Consider the following 23,211-nt stretch of genomic DNA (forward strand, 5'->3'; position numbering starts at 1 on the left):
TTGCAAACAGCCACGGCGGCTGTGAAGCCCCACTCCGGCCGTGTCTGCGCATACACTGTCAACGAAGCTTTAGGTGCAAGAGCCCGGGTCGTCGATCGTGGAAGGAAAAACTATGGGACGACAGGCTCACCGGGCCATCTGAATCTGCCATTTGCTGAACGAGAACGCTGCCGATTGAGATGTTTGGGCTATTAACGGGTCGTCCGCAGACAGGCACATTTACGAGTCTCGGGGTTGAAAGTTGCTTGAAGACGAATTGTGAGGGTAACATGGCAATATACTGCAAGCGTCAAAGTACGTAAAATTTGCATCCCTTTTCTTCTTTAACACATGCTAAGTAACTGCCAATGTTCCTTTTACGGTATTCATTGGAGCATTTGGAATTGAAGCTCAGGCTGAGAGCATTCTTCCTAACTAAAAATGAATAAAAAGATCGCTTTAAGAAAATAGAAACTTCGTGCTCGTAGAAATGCAGCCAGTTCACAGTTTTCAATTGATTCTTTTTCAAGCACCTTCTACAACTCTCGAGGCTCCTTGAAGCGGCACTAAGGAACAGGAAGGGTTGTGTAACAGATTTCCACTGCACGAAAGGGGGCCATAACGCGTCAAAATGATGCATGCGGTCCTTGCAGCGCCACGTTCCTCGGGAGTGGACGGCGAGGAAAAGAAACGCGGCGAGGGAACGAGCAGGGGAGGGTTAATATTCCATGTGGTGAGTTTATTGGGAAAAGGTCGGCCGTATAATTTGACTTTGCCAGGTCTGAATAATCGATATACCGACGTCCCGCCACCCAATACCCGGAAACAGAGGCGAGGCTGATCGGGAGTTTAAATTGAGTGGAAATTATTCGCCTCTTCCACTGCGGTCACGTGTGTGCAGGGACCCAGGGGCGCGCGGGCGAGTCGTGGCCGGCCACGACAATGTGTATGCGCCTTCAGGTACGAGCAAATACCTTGGACATCGTTCGGCTGAGTTACCAGCTCAAAGGACGAGTGTACGCGAGCAGTACATGCGTGCCAGAGTCTGCTACGCGTGACGAATATTTACGGCCCGCCATCTTGTCTGGTCGGACGAATTTATTAAACACCCCTGGCGTTCCTGTGAATCGAAACAGACTTCGAGGGACCCACGATTAATTGCTGGGAATTCCCACGAATTCGCGTGAATACCAGTGGAAAGTATTTTACAGCGTCGGTGTTATGGACATCGCTGATAACACCCGTGTATTTCACCCTTATCTAGTCTCGCGTAGACCAATGTACCTGTGCGATTACTTTGCACGTCGTACTAAGAATTCCACGACGGAAATTCTCAGGTCTCGGTTTGACGCAACGTACGCTTCGATTAATTTTCAGGCAGACAGTCCTGTAATTATTTTGGCTGATAACTGTAGCGACAGAATTAAACCGTTCGCTTGAGAACTCGTAAAAAGCATTTCACCCCGTGTGTCAAAAATAGTATACAGTCGTTCATGGGCGGGTTTTTTTTTTTTTAATTCACGCTAAATTAGAGGACACCGCGTTAAAGCACGAAACGATGTAAAGGGAATGCGTAATGCTTGTATCGAAAATACCCGGCGGGGTGTTACGTGCATTTGGAAATAACGTTTCCCGGTGCGCTCGCCGTGATAAATTGCGATCACCGATCGAAATAAACGCGCCTCCCCCTTTTCGCGTTATTACGCGACGATAAACTGATACTGAAATGTGTTCTCGGACGCGGAGGAAATGGCAGTCGAATATACGAAACGCAATAGGAAGCCGGGCGTCTAGCGACGCTACACGGGGCCGTACACATTCGCTACTTACACTGTAGATTGTTGTACGACAGAGACTGCCGTCGCATTCTGCCCTGGCTCGTTGTCTTTCTTCGGCTGCTCAGCCTACACCACATGTTCACTTGCACGTACGACCATAGCTTCAGGAACAGGATGGCGTACAGCATGCACACGTACATGGCACCGACTGCAACAACGGAGAATTAATTATATGTATTACGCTGCGAACTATTGCGGCATGCCTGCCTTCGAATCGCAACGCTGCTCCCTCGTCTGCCAAGCTACAAAGCCAAGCAGCGAGTTCGCGTTAATCTCGTTAAGGTATTTTTCCTTCGAACATTAACGAGCTACATTAATGCCGGTAATGTGCTCATCGAAGCTGCTAGAAGCTGCTGTAGAATATAATTTCGCTATTGCTTCATCCTGCAACCTTTACAGGAGACAACACTGGTACTTTTCGTCGCTTTAATTACAGCGCGTCAAAGTTAAATGGAAGTTAGATGGACTTAATAATTCCATTGCGACTGTATGTCTAAATGATAGACTGCAGTCGCGCCCCCAGAGGGGCCCAAGGGGCGCTGGCACCCCCCAAAGAAGAGGCTTTGTAAAAAGAAAAGAAACCTGGATTTTATTCTTTAAATAAATTTTCATAATCATCTGATTTTTATTGACTTTGCATTAAAAATATTTTTATCCCTTCCACTCGGCTCTCCCCAAGATTAAATCCTGAGCGCGCCACTGACACTGCGAACCTTGTTTTGCGAGGGATGATCTTGTCAAACCTCGTTAAACTTGAATTAATCTATACATTCCTGCTTCGCGTTCGTTACAGTTTCTTAACTACTAAAGTTCACCTCATTGGCAAGACAAATGCTTCCCTTAATTCCTGTCTAGCGGGCCCTCCCGAGGCTACTAATCAGGAACTCTGGGCATTGATCTCCAATTTGTAATCGAAAATCACGCCGGGGAGAATTTGCAACTACATACGCGAGTTCCGCCGGTCTCCACAGAAGTTACCTCCGCAGAAATTTAATTAAACAAATTTCGAAAGCCGCGTCCTCGTTATTTCAGCGGGAACAACGTTCCTTCCGGGTTAATGAAAATAGAAGGGGGGGGAAAGAAGAGAAAGAAAGGGAGAAAGGAGAACGCGAAATGATGGATGTGCACAGTAGTGCGCGCCCCCGCGAGTACATTTTAATCATCGCAATTTCACACGCCTCGGGGAACGTGACAGCGGATACGTTTGCATAAATATAACAGACGCTGCACAGTGTCGCCCCGTACGTGTTCGAACGTGGCAATTAAAGGGTTTATAAAACACGGTATTACGCATTCGCTCGCGGCTGTTTCACCCGCCTCAGCTGTGAATTTATTTCTCTCCTCCCTCTTCTCCTTTCGAGGAGGGCCTCTCTTGGTCGGGTAGAGCTCGTTCGCGATGATTAAAGGTTCAAAGCGCGCTTCAGAATTTCCCACCGCTGACCAGAACATCAACGCAAACACGCTTCTTTCCCAGCCACGTTTCACCCGGCTCCGTGCTGTGTTTAATTATCGGCGCGGTATTTGCATCGGGATCTTAAGAATGTCGGTTATTATTATGCGGTGCCGGTAGCGGCGCCCTGGCTAATGGCGTGCACCAAGTACAGGGTGATCTAAAAAACGGGGCGAGAAATTTAGGGCCACAATTAGGGAGCCACGTAGAGTGAACTTAGGCGGGTAAATCAATGTTTCTAATTTCCGAGGCTTGTATATTATTCTACTTGAGAAGTATATGTATATCGATCGATGTCAGAACAGTGTTCCATTATTCTTCGATAGTGGATTGGATAACAAAGGATCTACTGTAATACAAAAAATCGACGGCTTACTGCGCAAATATTGTATATCCACTTTTTGCGAAATTTAAAATTTTTATAAGCAACAAATTAATGGTTCTTCACTGTCTCTTTATGCTGTATAAAAATCACATTTATATCCACTTCATAAATTTGTCAAAAATAATCTTATTGTTCATTGTATACTCCTGAATTGTACGCACCACTGCATTTTTAAACCTGTTCTTCTCGAAAAAGATAAAAGTGGGCTTAGGGTAGATGTACCGTTTGTGGCCATTGCACTGTTTTTGGCCATGTGCATAATTATCTTATTTTTAAATTCTTTGCAGATCATTATTATGTGGAGAATTTCACATCATAAATATTTTGTTTAGTATACCGCCAGAAATATAAGGTTACATTTATCGCTTACACGGAAAAATATTATATTTTTTAAGAAATGGCCAAAACCGGTACAACACCTCAAAGTGGCCACAAATGGTGCATCCACCCTACAATATTCGACATTGGCTCTGTCTTTGACAACGTCGATTAGCTACGTCGACTAAACAGTTTTGATTAGTACCTATGCCCTCAGAATAATTTACTTATTTTTCAGATCGCCCTGTAGATGATGACGAGGCCGATGTCGGCGCGATGCCCATATTTTCTGATATTTCCATCGAACCTGGCGGACTTCTTCGACCCGGATTGTTCGTATCTTAATTAAATCGCGCCTGCCACCGGTTATCCGGATCCCAGCGTGCCGAGATTCCGCGCGTTAAAGGGACATACTTTCCAAGGGACGAGAAAACGACCACGTTCGTTCCCTCTGTCTTATGCTGGAGACTGTCCCCCTTATTACCAAACTTCTCCCGCGGCGCGCTGCTCCCATTACAGCGGGCGGCTATTTAAATAAATATTTAAACAAATTAAGGTTTTGTTTGCATGTTAATAAGGCTGGAGGGAAGGCGATAAGGCCGCAGGAACGAAATAAGACCGCGGGTAGAGGCATCAACGTCAAGCAAATGTTTAATTAATTAAGAGAACGCGTATTCCCCGTTTATCTCGGCGGAGAGCGTTAAACTCTCTCTTGAGCAGCTGGGTGGCACAGTTGTCGGGTAAAATATCGAATTCGTTCCAGGATCGGGAGGGACGAGTGCTTCGAATAATGGAACATGAAACGGTATCTTTAAATGTAATGCGGGGTTGCGAGGAACATTACACAAGCACATGATTGTAACGTCTTCCTACTTTCCTCTGCCTCGTTTCTTTTCTCTTCAAATTATACGCCACTTCTGAATTCAGGCACGATAACGGCGACCGAGGTATGCGTAAAACAAAAAATCGTAATTTCAACGAAACGAGACCGTTACGATATTCTATACCCTCGAGTTTGTCGCGGCTCGGCCTATCTGTGCCCGAGTCTTTCAACGAAATGGGAACATAACACTTGCCGGTGCGTTTTCGAATCATCCGTCGCTGGGAAATAAAAACGTGGAGAATTCGAAGAGACGTATTATTCCAGTGCTTCGTAACGTTCACAATTCCCACGGCAGAGAAGCGCACCTTGCATGAGCTACTGCGGCAAATTCTAATTGTTGCGACGAAGGAACGGTAATGAATGGCTAATTGATTCGTGCTTCATAATATATAGTTGTTGTTGCGGTTTGCTAATTACCGCCGCCGAAGGTTTGCATGGTAAAAACGGAATTAGTGGCCATTTAAGGCCGTTGTGACCATAACCGAGCAACGTTTAACCATTAAGTAAACGTAATGTATGGTTGTCAAAAAAAATTCCAATTTATGGTATCACCGGTAATAAAGAAGTCCCGGAGGTGTTGAGGCTTTCGTGACCACGTACACGCTTAATTTGCGCAGCAACCCTAATCAGCAATCCCTGGCACGACATCAGCGTTACCATAAACTTCGTTTCGACCCCTCCCGACTAGCCGGGCGTTCATAAAATATACCTCACGGCACTTTAACGACGCCGCGTTTAAATTATTCGAAAGAATATAATTAATGCATCGAATTTGGTCTCGGCTGCAGTTTGCCAACCCGCAGATGATGCCGCGATAATGGGAAAGCGAGAAAGCTTGTAGCAAGTATAACCGGCCGATAATATCGTCACGTTAATGGCTACCATGTACAACGACCCCGCCGGAAGGCCACGGTATTTCCACGAAATATGCACGAATGCGTGTACTTGCCGCCCCTCCAGGGCCGTAGGCGTTTAAGCAATTCGCGGCGGCGAGAATGCGCTTCACGAACCAACACCGGTTACTAATCCTCTCTGGGCCACTTTCCCCCTTTTCCATCTCCCTCCTTTCGCGCCCTTTCAAGCAAGCAATATTTTCCCCGCGACGCGTGTCCGGAAAGGCCGGGGCGAGGCGCTAATTAGAGAGATTCTCGGATTCCCGTGGAAACCACGCGTTTAAGCACTCCACCCGCGGGTGAAAGAGTTTCTTGGAGCGCGACTCCTTTGACGAGGGAAGCGTGTCCCGCGAGGGTTGTTAACGACATCGAACGAGTCGGAGCCTCAGCATCCTGACAGCAAAGGGGCGCGTGAATCTTCGATTCTAATCTCCTTCTGCTGCCAGCCCCTTCGAGGTCTGCCGCGCAAATTGTCCCGGCGAATCTCATATTCAACCGGCGCGGCAAGTGGGAGGCATCTTTCAGGCCTGTACCTCGGTCCATTAAAAAGTCATCAAAGTGATAAATATTAATTTCCTGCGTGCGGCACCGACGCCACGCCCCCTCCGCGAGATCAATCTTCCCCTTGGCCAGGGGATCAGATTAGCCAGATTCAGGTCAGCTGTAAATCAAACGGCAGACTAAAATTCTCGTTCCGTTTTATCTGGGCGGATCGATCGGATGTTAATGTGGCCAGGAAGGAAATTCCGAAAGAAAGTGGAAAGGAACACGCGGGGCCCGATCGCGTGAAGGCTATCTGGAGGCGGAGGAAGTACATCTGCGTCCCTGTTTGTCGCTTATACCGCTCCCGGATTATCGCCCGCACGAGAGTTCGCGCGAGTAACCCCGGGGCATAATGTATGTACGCAGTATAACCCTGTACGGGGCAAGATAATTGCCGAATGCCGTGACGCGTGTACACGTTTGCTATAGTTCGGCGCGCGGCGCACGTTGAAAATGAATCTATCTTGCCGAGGGGCGCGCAACACCACCTGCAACACCGTTCGCATGCACATACGTGTGTGTCTCATATTCGCCTTTATTGCAGTCATGTCAATCGTTAGCGATCGATATCGCCGTAAACCCGAGATAAACACAAAGAGGAATCACGCTATATCTTTCGATGCGCCGCTCACCTGTCTCTGGCAGATAAACAGACGGCATTGAAAGTATCAGAACCGATTGCAGGATTACAATTAGCCTGGACGGACACCCCGGGCGTCGTCGGAACAGGATTAATTTTATATTAATAATAGGCTCCGCGAGCTTGCAGCTACCCCAGCTACAGATACACCCGGCGTAGGTACTCGATACGATCAAATTGTGACAATTTATATGCGCACTGTCAAGGCGTACTGTCACGGCAGATTAATGTCAGATGATGCACTGCCATCTAGATTTTTCGTCGATAGAATTACGTGCACGCGGAGTCCCCGGCGGACGGTATTAAATCCGCGATGAAACGCCGGATAATCTAAACCGGGCCGACAGGAACGCAGACTTTTTTCCGCGCCAACTATTGACAGCCGGACAATGGACAGTTATAAACCGGGCCAGAAGACAGGCGAGTAAGACTATTTATATGCAAACACGGTCTTTCAACGTGCTCGAATGCGTATCAATGATTTTATTACCCGCTCCCGATTCAGCTGTCCCGAAAGAGATAAACCGGCGAAGATATATGGCACCGACGGGAAACAATTTCCCGAAATTTTTGAAGACACCGTCGTATTTCACCGTTGACAAAGGGACGGGGGGTGGGGGTGGGGGGGGGCGCGGGAGGGTTCGGCAGGGAAAAAAGGTCCGCGCTAACGTGCAGAATTATATTTCTGCCGATTTTCGGCGGTTACGAACGCTGCGTTCCCGATGAAGCGACCGCCAGGCCAGCATTGTGCAGCCACCGTACAACAATGGCGGAAGTTCCACGACTGAAAATAGTTTCTCCATTTTCTTCGGCCGCTCGCCGAGCTGAGGAATTGCCAGTTTTCACCTCGGACCCCATTGTCGCCCCGGTACACTTCCAGATCCGCAACTCTCGATCTCCGCCATCCCATTTCCACCCCTCGTCCTCTCTCACCTCATCCTAGACTCGTACCACGGGCGATTCTACCGCGATCCTTCTTCCCCTGCCACCCCGTCCTCCTCCTCCTCCTCCTCCTCCCTCCGCCATCGCCCCCCTGCTACTCTCTTTCGATCGTGCTGATACCAGAAAAAGCAGACTGATGCATTTTGATCAGGATCCATTTCCGCGTGCCGCCTCGAACGGAAGAGACTCGGGGGCTCTTTCACCCTCGCTCAGGAAACGTGTCATCGAGAACGTCCCACCTCTTTCGAGACACCGCTCATACCCGGCCCGCGACTTAGTTTCTTCATCTTTTATAGGTTCCCACACATCCGCGGGAATAGTGTCTCGTTCGGCGGAATAAGCGCGGCGGAAAGCTTTCTCGAAGGTATATTGCGATACCATGGCGTTCGATACGGACCCAGGGTTTCGTTATTAAATTACCATTTTGGGGAGCGATGGATTCGTTTGCGAGGCGTTCGAAAATCGTCCGCGCATAGCAAGGGTTAATTGTTTCACCCATGGGTGGATTTTTGGGATTACTTTTAATATTATTTAATGGCCTTCCCTGTGTATTATAGTAGACGTTAGGAGAGAAGAGAAATATAAGTTCAATTAAACACTTGATAATTGATTACAGCTTTGGTGGATGGACGAATTTACGAATTTTGAAGAAGGATCATACGAGAAACGAAGAGAAAGATTACAACTGGCATTTTACGTAGGATACAATAAATTTGTCATGAATTGTTTCACTTTGTTCCTCATTCCTGCGTTATTTCTATAACAAAGCTTCAAAAACCTGCATCGTTCCTCTGTCAAGTATCGTAATATTAGTGTAAAATTAAAAATATTGTGCTTTTATAGTGGCATGTGATAAAGGCTAGTGCCTAGAGTTCGTTAACAATGGCAGAAACTAAACACGGGAGCCACCAGTCTCCATTTAAGACCACACTGGCCAGTGGCAGTAGAATGAGTCGGGCATTGGTCAGACCGCCGCAGCTCTACTGGGGAATAACGTTTCAATATTTTCATAGATATATATATATACTTTACCGCCACACTCTGCCGCGCAGCAACAGCACGAAATTGCATCCGTACTTTTTAATTATTTTTCCACCGTGTAATCTAGACACTTGGATTTACGGGAGATTTTTTCCATTAAATGTAAAAACTCATGCATTTCAAAGATATCCGCGGGCCGGAAAGGAGTAGAAAGCATCGGTGTGGCGGTGCATCGGCCAGCAAATGAATTAAAAAAGATACAAATACAAAGATCGATTTCATATTCTACACATTTGATCGCGCAAAATACACGGCCGGTTTCGAAATGCGTTCGGACAAATGGGGCTAAATTCAAAACCGATACACGGCGCAGCATTGTGCAACGGCGGAGCGGATGAATCGAGGATTTTCCGTGGCACTCGTGAGTGAAACGGTGCACGACTGCGCCGGGCGATTAATCGTTTCATCGAAAACATTAGAACTAACTGCGAGTTCGCGGAACGATGTTACGTCTACGTCGGGCGCGACGCTGCAATCTTGTTTCGCCTCGCGTGCACGGTGCATTTGGCGTGACAACGGGCCGCGTGTAGCCGACACACCTGAGCGACGTCGGTATATAAATCGAGCACGCCGAACGAAATGAACGAAAAAAAAAAGAGGCGAGCGTGGGGAGAAAGATGAAAAGGGAAACGCGAGGCGAAGGCGGAAAAGAGCATCCAGGGTTCGTACGCAACTCGCGGCGGTATATTCTCGGTTCGATCGTAATCAGAAACGGCGATTGAATTTCCGATTCCACGTACTCGCCGCCACTATTCTGGCGGAATTCATAAGTAAGAGGACGGCTGGTCGTTACCGTCGTTAAAATTTCCGCGACACTTACCTATCCGCTGAATTCCGACGAGCTACAACGCTTCCAGCGCGTAGACAAACGATCGATCCTTGGCGGATGCTCGTAATTGAACGCTGTAGCCAAGTAAACAGGAGCACGGTCACGCGTTACACACAACAGGACTGTTAAAAAGAGTGCGCCTCGAAATGGGCAGAGGCAGGAAAGAAACTTGTGTAGCAGAAAACAGATATTCCGTTCCTATTTTTATTTCCCTTCACTTTCTTACCCCCATCCATCCGCCCCGGAATTTATTCTTTCAACGCTGTTTTACGGAGGGGGGAGAACTTTATTCGAGCGTGCATGCGACTGAATCGAATAAACCCTCGAAATTACGATTTCATAAAAATCCGTAATGTTACGAATAAAAACGTCAAAGGCGTTTCACGGATGAAAGACGCGCGACACTGCCGCCATCGTGAATATGCGAGCCAGGGGGCTGAATTGTTTCCTTTTATTTTCGGCCGAAACACGAAAGACAACAGGGCTGTAACATATTTTTTTTTTTTTTTTTTTTTTTGTTTTGAATCCCTCGTCGCGTGTCAGCGCTACTCTGTCCATTTGGCGGGTCGAGTGTGATTCGATGTCACGATTTTTCCTCGCGACCGTACACCTCGAACGTCGAAAGGTTAAATGTCCATGGAGAGTTCTCTACGTTCCAGCTACACACAACTCTAATTTAACAAAGCTCGACTGTGGCATTTGCAGCTCGATTCTGTACACGAATTTACCGAAATGGAAGGTCCGCGTGGATCACCTCTGCGCGCAGCTGCCGGATTTCGTTGGATGTTACGAAATATCGAGTCGGAAGTCCCCGCTAACCGGCGGAGGGGTAATTATTCCCCGAAACGACGCTGCGCTTCGTGCAATTATGTGGCGAGCGTGAGTGACCCGCGTCAAAATCATCGCTCCGATGCGTCTGGATGAAACGTACCGGGGGCAACGTGACAATGTTATACCACTTCTGCGATATCGACATCCGAATGCCCGACATCCAGCTCTCTCCACGAAATTATTGGTCCACTTGCTATGCAAGGAGGATCAATTATTCCCAAGCACTGTCGAAATACGGGGAAATAAACGAAGTATTACGAATGAAAGAGTTAGTTTGATATTTTTACCAAATCTACTGTTCGATGCAAGAAACCTCGGAACACTCAAGCCCTTTTTGCATGCACGGAAATGTATCATAATTTTTTAAATAATATAGGAACTTCGTAAAGTTTACAGATACTTTTCTCGAAACTAACTTCTGGCACCGACACCCTTCTTGCATCCTACAGTACAATTAAAGCTTCCAAAGTAGGTATTTGGTATCCCACAGAATTATAGAAATCGTTCCACTGACTCGCAGTAAATACAAGCACAATGCATTTCTGTTTTGTTAATTCCAAGAAGAGGAAACTTGACTACCATCAACGTCTGCCCGCTTCGAACAATCCATCCCCGAACAAAACCGACAAAAGTTTCCCCCGACAACAATGCCCTGGGGGAACTCAAGAACAGTTGAACCTTTATTTTTCAAGCATCCTCGAGGATGGCCGATAAATTTGCCCGTCGACTTTCCCGCGCGATCCCGGAAGCCGTGCCTTCTACACGGGCGCATATATTTCGGGATCGATCGCCGACCGTAATTCACCCCGGCACGCGTAATTCCCTACTTATGTCTCGACGATTCCTTCGCTCGTTCCTTCGACTTGCGCGGGGCCAGGACCTCCCTTGCCCTCTCTCCCCAGGACGCCCATGATCCCTGGCACGGTATCCAGTTGGCACGGGCTTGTAATCACCCCGCGAAGTTACCGTGCGTGAAGCCGAATCTTGGCAGGCTGCGTGCATTCGTTTCACGCACGGCCATGCCTGCGCGTGTGTGCTTGCTCGCGCCAGTGTACGTGGCCAGGAAATGGCGGAGGCGTCGTTCTTTTTCCCCGTGGGGTGAAAATAGGGGAAGTCAATAGGCGAGCAGAAATCGTACGCGGAGGATTTTGCTTTCACGCGGGAGAGTGCTTGCTTTTGCATTGGCGGCTGAAACGCGCCTTAGACAACTCGTATTCTCTTCTGTTGCGTTAGCAGGCGCGTCAAATTCAGCACGTTCCTCTTCAGAGGCTATAAAGCTGCCACTTTTTCGGGGATTTTATGGTGTTCCCTTTTTTCATTGGGAATCAGCTTCTTGGTTATTACGAGCTCTTTGGATAGACTTTCTGGGAAATATCACAGGTACACGTAGATGGGGATCAGTGAAAGAGGCTACCGTACTGATTTTTGCGTTTTCTGTGCTAATAGGGAGCACAAAGATGAGCCTGGGACCTGATAGGTTTTCGTAAGAAATAGAGATATAATAATAATAATATAGTAATAATAACAATAATGATGATGATAATAGTATCCATCACCATTTTCGGTACAGGCACCAATCATCCCTTAAGTCTGAATGGTTTCATTTTTAAGATATTCTCGTTCACGTACATCAGTACTATGTGTACGTATTTACCCGATTCAGAGTTTCACGTTTCCTCAGAGTTTCACACTTTCCCCTTCGATTTTTGTATCTGATACTTCTTCGCGTCTTACTTAAAGAAGATTCTGCAATCTACACCGTGTTCTTCGAAACACTCGCTCGAGCGAATGCGAATTAAATTTCAGGTATCTTGCTTGCAACTTGAACTCGCAGAAGAATCTCCGAGAGTAAGAGTGAGCCTGCGAATCTTTCCGGAAGATATCGACTCTCGCCTTGAATTTCATACCGTAAATCCCCGACCGGCTAAAGATCTTAGTGTTGAAAGGAAGTCAATTTCAGGAACGCTGAAAGATTAAAGCAAGGAACTGCGGTTTGTTTTGAGACACCGACCAGAGTAACGGGTCTCGTCTTGGTGAATTTTTAAACGAACACTTTGGTACCGCAGGGAACGGACAATGGTTAAGAATTCATCGGATTAAAACGCCGTAGAAAACGGTGATCAAAGCGAAACGTGCATCCGGCGCGGCCTTAAACGTGACCACATTAGAGTGTGGCTCGCTTTGTAGATCCTCCTACGGGTTAACCTCGATCCAGTAGACGACTATTCCGGCGAGATACAGCTTCAACGCGACGTTCTTGGCTAGCCAAATCCCTTTGGAAATTCAGGATGTCCTCCTCCGAGACACTTGCACTGTCATCTCTATGCGACTAACTCGAACGTTTGCGGGAAGAAAGCCTTCCGCGGAGAATTTGGCTGGTATGCTCGGGATTTCTGGTGCTCAACTTAGGCCGCCAGTGTCCGGATTAACAGTTCGTGTGAATCATACGCGCTTTCAGAATAGCTGCTCAACCAGAGGAGCTTGACACTTAAAATGCATGTGAGGAAACTGCGAGAAACCGGGATCACGTATTTCTGTATTCAAAAGGTGGTTCTAGGATCTTGGGGACTGGGATGTAGAGCTCTTTTCTAAATGGAGACAGATGAAAGTAGTAAGGCGTGAATCAGAATGATTTCCTCGAATGTACATGGACCTATCAAGTAACAGAGAACATGTGTGACAAGTGTGCCACTGCAAAGTCCAATACGACGGGCTGAAAGTTTTCTTGAAGACTTTTAAGTTCTACCACATACAATTGTACTTTATGTATCTTAGTCTAAAACCAATTAAAAGCCATCCTTCTCTTCGCGATGCTCATATTCCGTTATAAATGGCTATTTTTATTTTAAAAAAAAATTTGTATAGCTTTTAAAGGTGATAGAATAAAGATACAACCGTGCAATACTTGTCTCTCTTTTTAATTCCCGTAAAATTAATTTTTTTCAGCCGTCGTACTAAGATGATCCCTTAAAGAACCCGAATGATCATCCTCCTTCAGCTGCGCAAGAACTAAAGCCCACATTTGCGGAGAAGCCCGCGTTAAAACGTTCCCCGCACAGTAGATCAAAGTTAGTGTTGAACGGGGAATCGTCACCGGACGGCAACGTTAATATTTCAGCGGAGTGCTCGTTGTCCTCTAGCATTACAAAGCGACTCTCCCCGCGTATCGTTGTTACATCTTCTCAGGGAAACTCTCGCTGCCGGGCCAGCCTCCCCCCGGCTACAAAGCGGGCATCCGGTATCAAGTCAGCCGCTTCCGACACGGTTACTCCGCGACATCCAACCAGCGACGCTCGGCAGCGTGACTTCGTTCGCATTACTCGCGCGGAAACCAATTTACCACCCTAATTTCGCGCGGATTATCCGGTGTAAACGGCATAGACCGGCCTCCTTTGTGCATTCGGCTGCCGCGGGGCTAGCTAGCCTAACGGCGTCTGGCGAGACTCCAGTCGTTTTCCCCGCGGCTCGGCCTCCTCTCCCCTTGTCTCTTTCTCGGGATATGCATGGAATCCTTGCACCCACGGATCGCCGCCATTACGGCCACACGCGCGCGTAGCGCACACGCGTGCCTCCCGTCGTTCCGTGCTCGACCATCCGCGCCTTTTTCGCGACGTTTCACGGTACGTCGAGCCCCCGTGCTCGTTTGAAGTCAACGAAATTGGCTGCGTACCCCTCTTATAAGCCCCGGCGGCCCGGAGGGGTGCGAGAGGCTGAATTCATCGCGCCTCCGTCGCTCGACTTTTCCCACTTTCCCTCTATCCACTGTTCACCAGCGTCACCCGTTTCTTCCGCTGCTCTCTCCTTTGCTTAAGCCCACAAGTCGGCAGGACCCTCTTTGTTTCATCCGACCCTCTGCTCCTTTTTTTTTCTCCGACCGGATCCTATCGGCCACTTCGTATTCCTGGTATTCTTTGGAATTACAAATTATGCAGCGCGAGACCCTCGTTCGAACGAGCGGGGCCCGGGATGAGTTCCTCAGGAATTACAAATCACGCGTCCAGACACTTCGGCTCTGTCTACAAGGGAAGGCCGTTCCTGGAGGGCGGCGAGGGGGGAGGGCGCTAGGGCGAGGCACTGTTGGTTTAGGCAGGAACGAATAGGGTAGGTTGGAACAAAGGACCGGTAGATCAGATTTAGGATCTCCGCGAGCCGGGAGCCGTGCAGGCTTAGCGCATCGCGGAATGTAAGAGGCAATCAGTGTATTTGTACGCCCGGCCGTGAAAACGGGAGACGAATAAGATTTGTCTGTAAATAGCGGCCAAAGGAACCGGGCTTTGCATAATTTTCCGAAAACACCGGCCGGATCGCGTGAACGCCGAGCTCCAGCCCTCCGAGCGTTTACATTGTTCGAGTCGATCGTATCTCGTCGTCTGGAGGCACATTATCGACGCGGAGGATCAGGCTCGAGATAGGGAATCCTAATTTTCATGCGGGTATTTACACGCGTTGAATTATGAATGGTGTTCCGTCGAGGTAATACGAGTTTGAAGCTGCCGCTGGTTTACGAGAAGCTGCAAGCTTTGCGTAGAACGGAAATTACGTTCGAACATGGCCGGATGTGTGGCCAGATGGCCGCCTTTCCGCGAATTTTGAATAACAAATCATGGACCGCCGACTAATTCGTGGAGCCGTTCGGCTACCTCGGGGGAGCCGTGCAACCCGGAATAACTACTTCGTTATCATCCCGTAATCCACTAGGATCTAGTTGAGCAAACGAGAACATCTATCGTGAAACGGTGAAGCGTTTAGGTCGCCACTTTCCCGAAATCTCTGCCGGGGCTACAGTTATCGACGCTTACATGATCAAGTAAAACAGCCCGCCCTCCCTGAAAGCTTGTTAAACCTCGAAGATTGTAAGATTCGTTTAAACTTCATCCTGCTCTCTGATCCAAGAATTTCATCGTTGGCATGCATTTTTAACTTCAATTCCCCACGATTCCAACTAAACTTCCGCGGTATCGCGAAACTTCCAGCTTGCTGGTCTGAGACATACGCTCATGGAGGAGGATTTGAAGCCTGTTCTTCGCAAAAATAACCTTAGTTTGGGGTCTCGCTGCAACCGCAAGTATACCCAGCTTTAATTAGTTTCAGGAGGATTTGCTTAGTTGTACGGGGACGTGAACTTGACTGCGTACTTCTGAGAAATGCATTTGGTAAGGGTGTACAGTATAGAAAGTATCTTGGGGGAGAATAAGTAGTATCAACTTAAGGGAGAAATCTTATTTTTGGGCTGAAAACATAGCTTAATTTAAGAATTTTTTTTAAGAAACTAGGGATCCGTTTTGATTCTGAAATTTGGACCATGCTTTTATGCATCTTTGAAGAAGCTGCAGCTTTTTTTTATTATTTTTTAAGAATAAATATGGAAGTTCAGATGAATTGAATACCTATTTAGTTTCTTCCAAAAAAATTCCAAATTTTTCTATGTTTTCAGCCCGATAAAATAGGATCTCCCCGTAAAAATATTTATTTTAGATCGAAAAATTAAAAAAGCTGCTTTGATTTACACATGTACCCTCTTTAGTTAAAATGTCCTATATCTAGCATTTTGAAACAACCGAGAAAACTGAAGTTTTCTCATTTACTTTGTACCGTCCTTATTTTCCTTCATTCAAATTAAAACATGTTGTCATTATTTCGTAAGAGCCTAATATAATTGTTTGTAACAGGTCTGGGTTAGGTAATGTATTATTAACGTACCAATTAATTAATTGTTTCAGATAGGATATATTAACCATTCGGAAAGAAGTTAGGTTAAATACATTAGACTGTTTATAAATATTTGCGAAGCACGTAGAGTTTTCTAACTTTACTTAAAAGGTAAAGGACGCGCGGAACTTCAAATATTTCAATATATCTCAAAAAATAAAAAAATTCTAGATAGGACAGTTTAACTAAGGAGGACAGTTTAACTAAGGAGGACAGTATGTAAATCGGCACAATTATGCTACCATTTGCTTTTCGCCGAGCACTATTTTTTCTTCAAAAAACAAGGATCGAAAGAGGTCTTCCTCTCAATTTCCCCTGCCGCTGCCTTTCCAAAGTGCGTCTATCTTATTCATACCCAATATCCAGCGTCACTATATTCCTCAAACATACGAACAGTATAGCGGCCTGGTAGCTGCGACGCGGAAACGCGCCGGATAACAGGAAAAGGGAACAGAACACTTTATTCCCGGCACGATCCTGAAATATGTCGCGAGGGGCATTTCCTCCCCCACTGTCTTTGGCTCGCGTAAACGCGTACGTACGTCGGACGCGTTAGCAAGACACGTTAGAAAGGCGGCGATTAAATTGTTCAAGCAAGCACAGGGCAACGATACGTCGCCCGTGATGTACTACAACTAGGCCCGATTCGAAAAAGCGGCGGTTTCCGTCGAGCCCTTTTGTTTCCAGGTGGTTATTACATTTCCATCCGAGATTTTACCAGTGGGAGGGGTGCGGCGGCCTCGTTACAACTTTATGCCGTCGACGACGGCATGTCGAAGCGGCGGTGCGTGCAAAGTGCACACTTCGAGGCGAATTTATGGGTCGAGGGCGAAATTGAAAGGGCGGGGACGGAGAATTATTAGAACGCAGCTATGTACACCATTCGAGTGTGCTCGTTTGTCGGTGACAGCGTCGCGCGGCAACTGTGCGCGACAAGAATTCCGCAACAAAAGAGTGGAAACGTGTAATTCCAAGTGGCTCGATCGTCGTCGCAGCAGAGGAAATCATCGTGACGCGTCGACTAATTACCCCGCGAGTGACGATGTATAGCTGCATTCGCACAGGGAAAATACGGAGTAGAGAATGAAGGAGTGCCTGGTGCGTCGCACGATGCGAGCGGCAAGGATAACTGGACGATACTGGAAGCACACTGAAACAGGTATCTCCTAAAAGGATACGGCTATTGTTATGTCTAGCAGGATTACCATACCTGTTCCCTGTGCTAAAAATAATTCCCATGGAAATGAGGAAATTTTTACACCGTTACCGTCCCTTTCCCTTCACTGAACTTAAACGGGCAACAGCTCCGCTCGTTTTCAGAGTTTTGCAAATCAGTTTCTAAAACGCGCATTGTAAAGCATGCCTGTTACTGTTATTTCTGTCGCAGCCAATTTGCGTCCACCCTATCGCGCGCTGTCAGTAATCAAATTAGAGAAAATTGACTCGTAACTTTGAGCAATAAGAGTCGCGTTTACGTTGTTATTTCATCACCGATTTATTACTAAATACATATTTCTCCGTTTCAATATTTGTCAGCATTTTCCTGTCCCCCCGGGGACCCTCCCCTGCCCGCAATAAATCATCACAATTAAATCTCGCCCCCGTTGCTGTCGCATGAAAAACACCATCCACGATATTCGTCAGGGAAACGCGATTACACACGGGAAGACCTTTTCTGCAGGCACGATAATGAAACATTCAAACGCCCGCTCGACGCGTCTCTCACCCCGGCAAACACGCGCCTCGTCTGCCTAATTAATCCCGATGAAATCGCGATTCGCGCGCTGCGAATCGAACGTTTCATTTCGAGGCCGCCCCGGCCCGATCCATCGGCGTTCTTCCATTCGGCTATTTTTGTTTTTTTTTTCTCCCCCCCCCCAGCCACCAGTGTCGACCGTTTCGACAAGGAATCACGAAAATTCCAGCGGGCCGTGGTGTTGCGCGATCACGGGTTTACGCGCCCGTCCAATCACGCTCCGAAAACGAGAACGCTTGTCCCGCGACAATATGATACCGAGTGCCACTTAACCGCGCGAATAAACACTCCACGCCTTTTATTGCATTCGCGGGTACGAGCCGCGCGAAAGGCAGAGGGGAACCGAAGGAAACAAAGACGAGAGGGAATGGAGAGGCCGAGGGGCACGGAGACCGGCGATAAAAAGAGAGAAAGGGGTAGAACAGGCATAGGTCGATAGCTCGATGTCGCGATTCTACTGGGTGTCGCGTTCCCGAGGCCGCGAGAAGCCAGCTGTGATGGAATTCTTCGCTCATCGGTCGTCAACGCGTTTCTTTTGACACGCTCCACTTGCTCTCCGAAATCTGCCCAGCGTTATTTGAAACCGCGCGTGTACACTGGCGCGAAAGTGGAATCGTTGAGTAGCTACGAGATGCTCCCTTGCCAGGCCTGTCCCTACTGTCGCTGGTCGACAGACAAAAGGGAACGCTTCCAGCGGATTCACGTGAAAACGGTAATTACGAGCTGGAGACCGACGATCGGACAAACCTGGCGGCGTTTGCCAAAAAAAGTCGATACGACCGGGACCGGCGGCATCCAATATTCGCCGCGAACGATCCCGTGGCAGGTCCCGAAGAGCGGCGGGAACCACGTGCCGTTGGAGAATTTTGTGGCGCGTGATATTAGAGTGCCGTTGGGAACGCGAGCCTGCGCTTTAACGTTCGTTTGATCCCGTGATGATTGAAAGGAAATTGTATTTCGTCTGCAATCGTGCGTTTGGAACTCGACTACAAACCTCAGACAACGGAGTGTCAGCAACGGGATTGGGTAAAGTGCTGTGTTGATTTTAGGATTCTATGTGCAAACGTCGTTCCGCAGTAGGTACTGTAAATGATGATTGTACAGTGCACTATGGTACAGTACAACTAAAGATATTGTTTCATCACTGTGGACACTGTTCCACATTGTTCGACATTAAAAGAGTTTAAAAAAAAAATACCTGCACCATAAAACTTTTGTTTGATACATTTTTTTCTACCTCTTGTACTTTGGGAGTTACACGCGAAAAACTGGGAGTGCCTATTTGACTTTGAGGTCAGTTTTCACACCCTTCAAGGGCGATTGGGCTCGAATGAATAATTTCACTGTATAAACCCACAAAGTTGCGTTGCAATCGGTGAGTGCTGGTTCGCGGTGTTCCCTGGTCAGCGGAAATCGCTTCTTCAAGTTACAGGAAAAGTCACTTCGCTCTTCCTGCGATTCTATCCGAGCGTCTATAAATGAACACTCCGTTTCATTAAATTTGAACTCGCTGGGAGAGCTTCTTTCTTAAATGACGCGGTAAGTGGTGAACATTGGCGTCTTTAATTCTGCCACGCGCAAAGAGAGCCGCCTGAATAAAACCGCCCGTCGATAATAATTACAAGGCTCTGCCGCTTGCTTTTGCATCCTTCCACGGCAATCGAAAGACAAGGCTGCTTTGGTGTGCCGCGACTTTCTGCCTGGTTCGCGCAAAGACGTCGAGGCCACGGTGTCTACGCGAGCGGCGAGTGCCTTTGAGTGCACACTTTGGCGAACGTGAGTCGTTTCACGTGTTGTAGGGTCGAGGATCTCGACGGTGAGGGAAGAAAGAGGGCGAAGGAGAGGAAAGAAAGAAGCCTCTGAAAGAAGAAAAGGAGGGCGAGCCTCGGCACTCGCGGTACAGCCACTTCACGTACTACTTTTAGGCTGAAGGCACGCTCGCGCGAGGCTTCAGAACTTTTAAGAAGCGCTTACACAACCGGATGTACGGGCTAGTTGACGGATGAATCTCTGCGTGGCTCACGTGACACGATACGTTGACTTTCCACGGCCCTTCACAGATTCACTCCACAGATACATTCTCATCGTATATTTCTAATCCTGCCACGTTTGACACCGGGCCCTTTTTCCTTAAATCCGCCGCTGCTGATGGATCTTTAAATCTAAGAATAATTTTCCAAATCCTGCTTCTTCATCGAGCGCGAACATTCCCGCGCATGATAGTAAAGATCGAGATTGATTATATAATTTTTTAAACATGCAGAAGTTTTACGATTGCAAATGAATTGTACAGACTCTCGTTTCTAAAGATCCTCTGCTGCGTCTGAAATCGTAGTTTATCGTATCACACAGAAAAGAAAGCAACCTTTGCCTGTACGCTCTCGAATCGCTCAATACCAGTCAATGCGAGGAAAAAGTGGAGAAGGCTGTGGAAGTTTTACGACAGATGATAGGAAACTTTAGTGGAATCAGGAAGCAGAAGAGTTGCAGTAATCTGTACAAACTTCTTCTCGCTTCTGCATGTACGAACAAGTTCGATCGAGAATGAATACTTAGAGGTGATTATAGACGGCAGATCCTCCTCCTCTCTGTATCGCCATGGTTGCTGAAATATCCCCTAATTGGACGACAAATCATAGATTGAAAGTTTATCGAAACTCCTCGAGGGTGGGCGAGAGCTTCTTATTGCACGCGCTTATCGATAGTTCCTTTAATCCGAGATTCTTTAATTAACGATCCCTCTGTGAAACTTTAAACGACTTCTTATGATAACGCGCCAGCGTTTGGTCAGAAAGAGGGATCGTGTCCCGAGCCCGCGACGCTTAGGCCGATCGACTTTGGAAGTCGCGAACCGCGCGATCATCGCTGAAGATGTTTTAATTTGAAATCCTTTAATTAGAGAGCCGCTCCCCCAGGATCCTCGGATGTGCTTACTCTTTAATTGCTTTTCTTCGATCGTTCCCGGCGCGGCTCGCACGCTTCACAGCGATCCCAATGGACGACCCAATAAAATCTCACTTAATTGAGATTCGCGGGTTGCTCGCGACGGGCTGGATTCGCGAGGAAGTTTTTCCGGTTTCCCGACCGCCTGGGTTTAATTACGTGCTTGGTTTTTCACACCTACAGGTGTATTCCTCGGTACTCAGAAGCTGAAGAATACAGATTCTATCTATAGGACCTACTGAAATCTGTTTTCGACCAGTCAGGCTTATGATTTAAGAATCCTTGAATTCAGGAACTGAAGAGTATCCCCGTAGATCGGATAGATTAAATTGTTCTTCGTCGTTTTCAATCTCCATCAGCTTCGAACGCGATCGATCGACTCGTCGAGTCATGGATCAACCGGTGCCCCATGGAAAATGCATTGCCGCGCGTGAACGATGACACTTGGGCATCAGATCTCACGGGTCACCGTGCGTACTGCATTTAAATAGAATTTTTGATACGGCGCAACCCTCTGCAGACCCACAACGAGAATCAAGCGGATGCCACGTGACGTGCAGGAGGGGGAGGAGGCACATAGCGTGGATTTATTATGGAGGAGGGACTAATCGAAATTGGTGGAAAATTGAAAATTCCTGCTAATGAGCGTGAATCAACGCGGCATCTCGTTAATCAGCGCATATTGCCAATTTGGATAGCAAACCCGATATGCACACAGACTTTGGTAAAGAGCACGCGACGAGACGGATTCACTCTCCCTCCCCTGTCTGGCTAATTAAAATATTTAAAAAGCTAACGTTGGGCACACTTTAATGGCATTCTTTGTGGCGGCGGATTAAATGCTGCGCGCAACCGGCGCCTGTAGGATAATGTTTCGATAATTAAACAGCTCGGTGGACAGCGCTCTCGTGCGAAAACGGCAGGGATATTCGAAATTTCCGGAATGCTATAAAATTCCAGTGGACATTTTACCCGATGGCCCTCCCCGTTAGACACGGCGCGGACTAGAAATTGAAATTTCTGGAATTTACGTAGGCAAGTGGCGTGCAAAGTTATTGGATTGCGACGCTTCAAATGCCCATTCGTAAATAAGTCTACACATAGTGTTGTACTATCGTCTACAGTATTTTCCGCATTATCAAATGAAAGGCCAAATTCGACCCATTCGTCGATACTACAAAACCTAGAAATAAACGAATAGTGGATTTCGATGTACTCTAATCCGTTAGTACAAGTGTCTTGACACAAATAATGACCTCTACTATGAATGAAACCTTTTTGGTCTTGTTTCAACTTAATGAGGGGGGCAATTCATACATCGCAACCCGATGCCATGAAATTGACCGTTCGATTAACCCCTTAACGATCACGTTCGTGTTTGACACAAACATATTTAGCCACTCTCGATAGCGGTTCATTTACTTTGGCCGTTGGCATGGACTCGGAAACTACATTACACGCTATTAACCGACAATAATGACTTTAGCGGCTGCTCTCGCCAGCAGTACGAGAAAATATCCGAGCGTCGAGAGGTTGGAACAGTGGAGCCAGTGTTATTTCAGTTAAAAAATCGGATATTTCCATGGAAAAAATATATGATACAGTTAAACACCACTTGTTACATCCTCCTGCCCCTAAATCTTCTAGTGGCACCAAATTGACCGAAAGAACGGTCGCAAAGTAGTACAGAATAATTCCTATCAACGTCGGCCAAAGTACCACCGACTTCGCCACTATATTCCAAAGACATCGCCGCATTGTTCGGCAATTCCTGTATTTCATTTCGATAGGTGGCTGAGACACGCGGTATCGCGCGGCCACGGCCACGGCCACGGGAGCCGCGGCGTGTGAAATGATACGTAAAATGGGGCTTACACAGGCTGAATCCGGAATCCTTCACGTGGATGACCACCATCGGCATCAGTACCATCACGATGAGGTTTACGACGTGGAACACCATTCCTGGCCCGTGAGCTATGATATCCTGCAGCACAAAATAGAGAGGTACAAGTTACGAGCGGAAGTTGCTTTGCAGAGAGAGAGCGCGTGGCACATGAACGGGACAGGGGGACGGGAAACGCGGCACCCCCGTTCCGAGGGGGTGGAACAGAGGGGGGGACCTGTTGGGGTGGTGGGTGGACGGGGTAGAAGCAGCACGGAGAGCGGCGAGCTTCTCAAAATACGAAGGTTGAAATGCAGTCCGTGGAACTACCGAAAGTCGTTTATTATCC

At 47.5% G+C, this 23,211-nt stretch overlaps 1 protein-coding gene across 2 annotated transcripts in view; it reads right to left on the reverse strand.

Annotated features, from left to right (window-relative positions):
• Mdy (diacylglycerol O-acyltransferase) overlaps positions 1-23,211 on the reverse strand; it is a 93,110-nt gene that overhangs the window by 30,099 nt on the left and 39,800 nt on the right. For both annotated transcript variants that reach the window (XM_076822688.1, XM_076822687.1), the window contains 2 exons: positions 22,856-22,964; positions 1,810-1,965 (listed from right to left, as the gene is read on the reverse strand). In XM_076822688.1, coding sequence (XP_076678803.1) covers positions 1,810-1,965; positions 22,856-22,964 — 265 coding nt within the window. The remainder of the gene's footprint in view (positions 1-1,809; positions 1,966-22,855; positions 22,965-23,211) is intronic.

The sequence above is a fragment of the Andrena cerasifolii genome, chromosome 11, assembly GCF_050908995.1.
Source record: "Andrena cerasifolii isolate SP2316 chromosome 11, iyAndCera1_principal, whole genome shotgun sequence".
In the NCBI taxonomy this organism is placed as follows: Eukaryota; Metazoa; Arthropoda; class Insecta; order Hymenoptera; family Andrenidae; genus Andrena; species Andrena cerasifolii.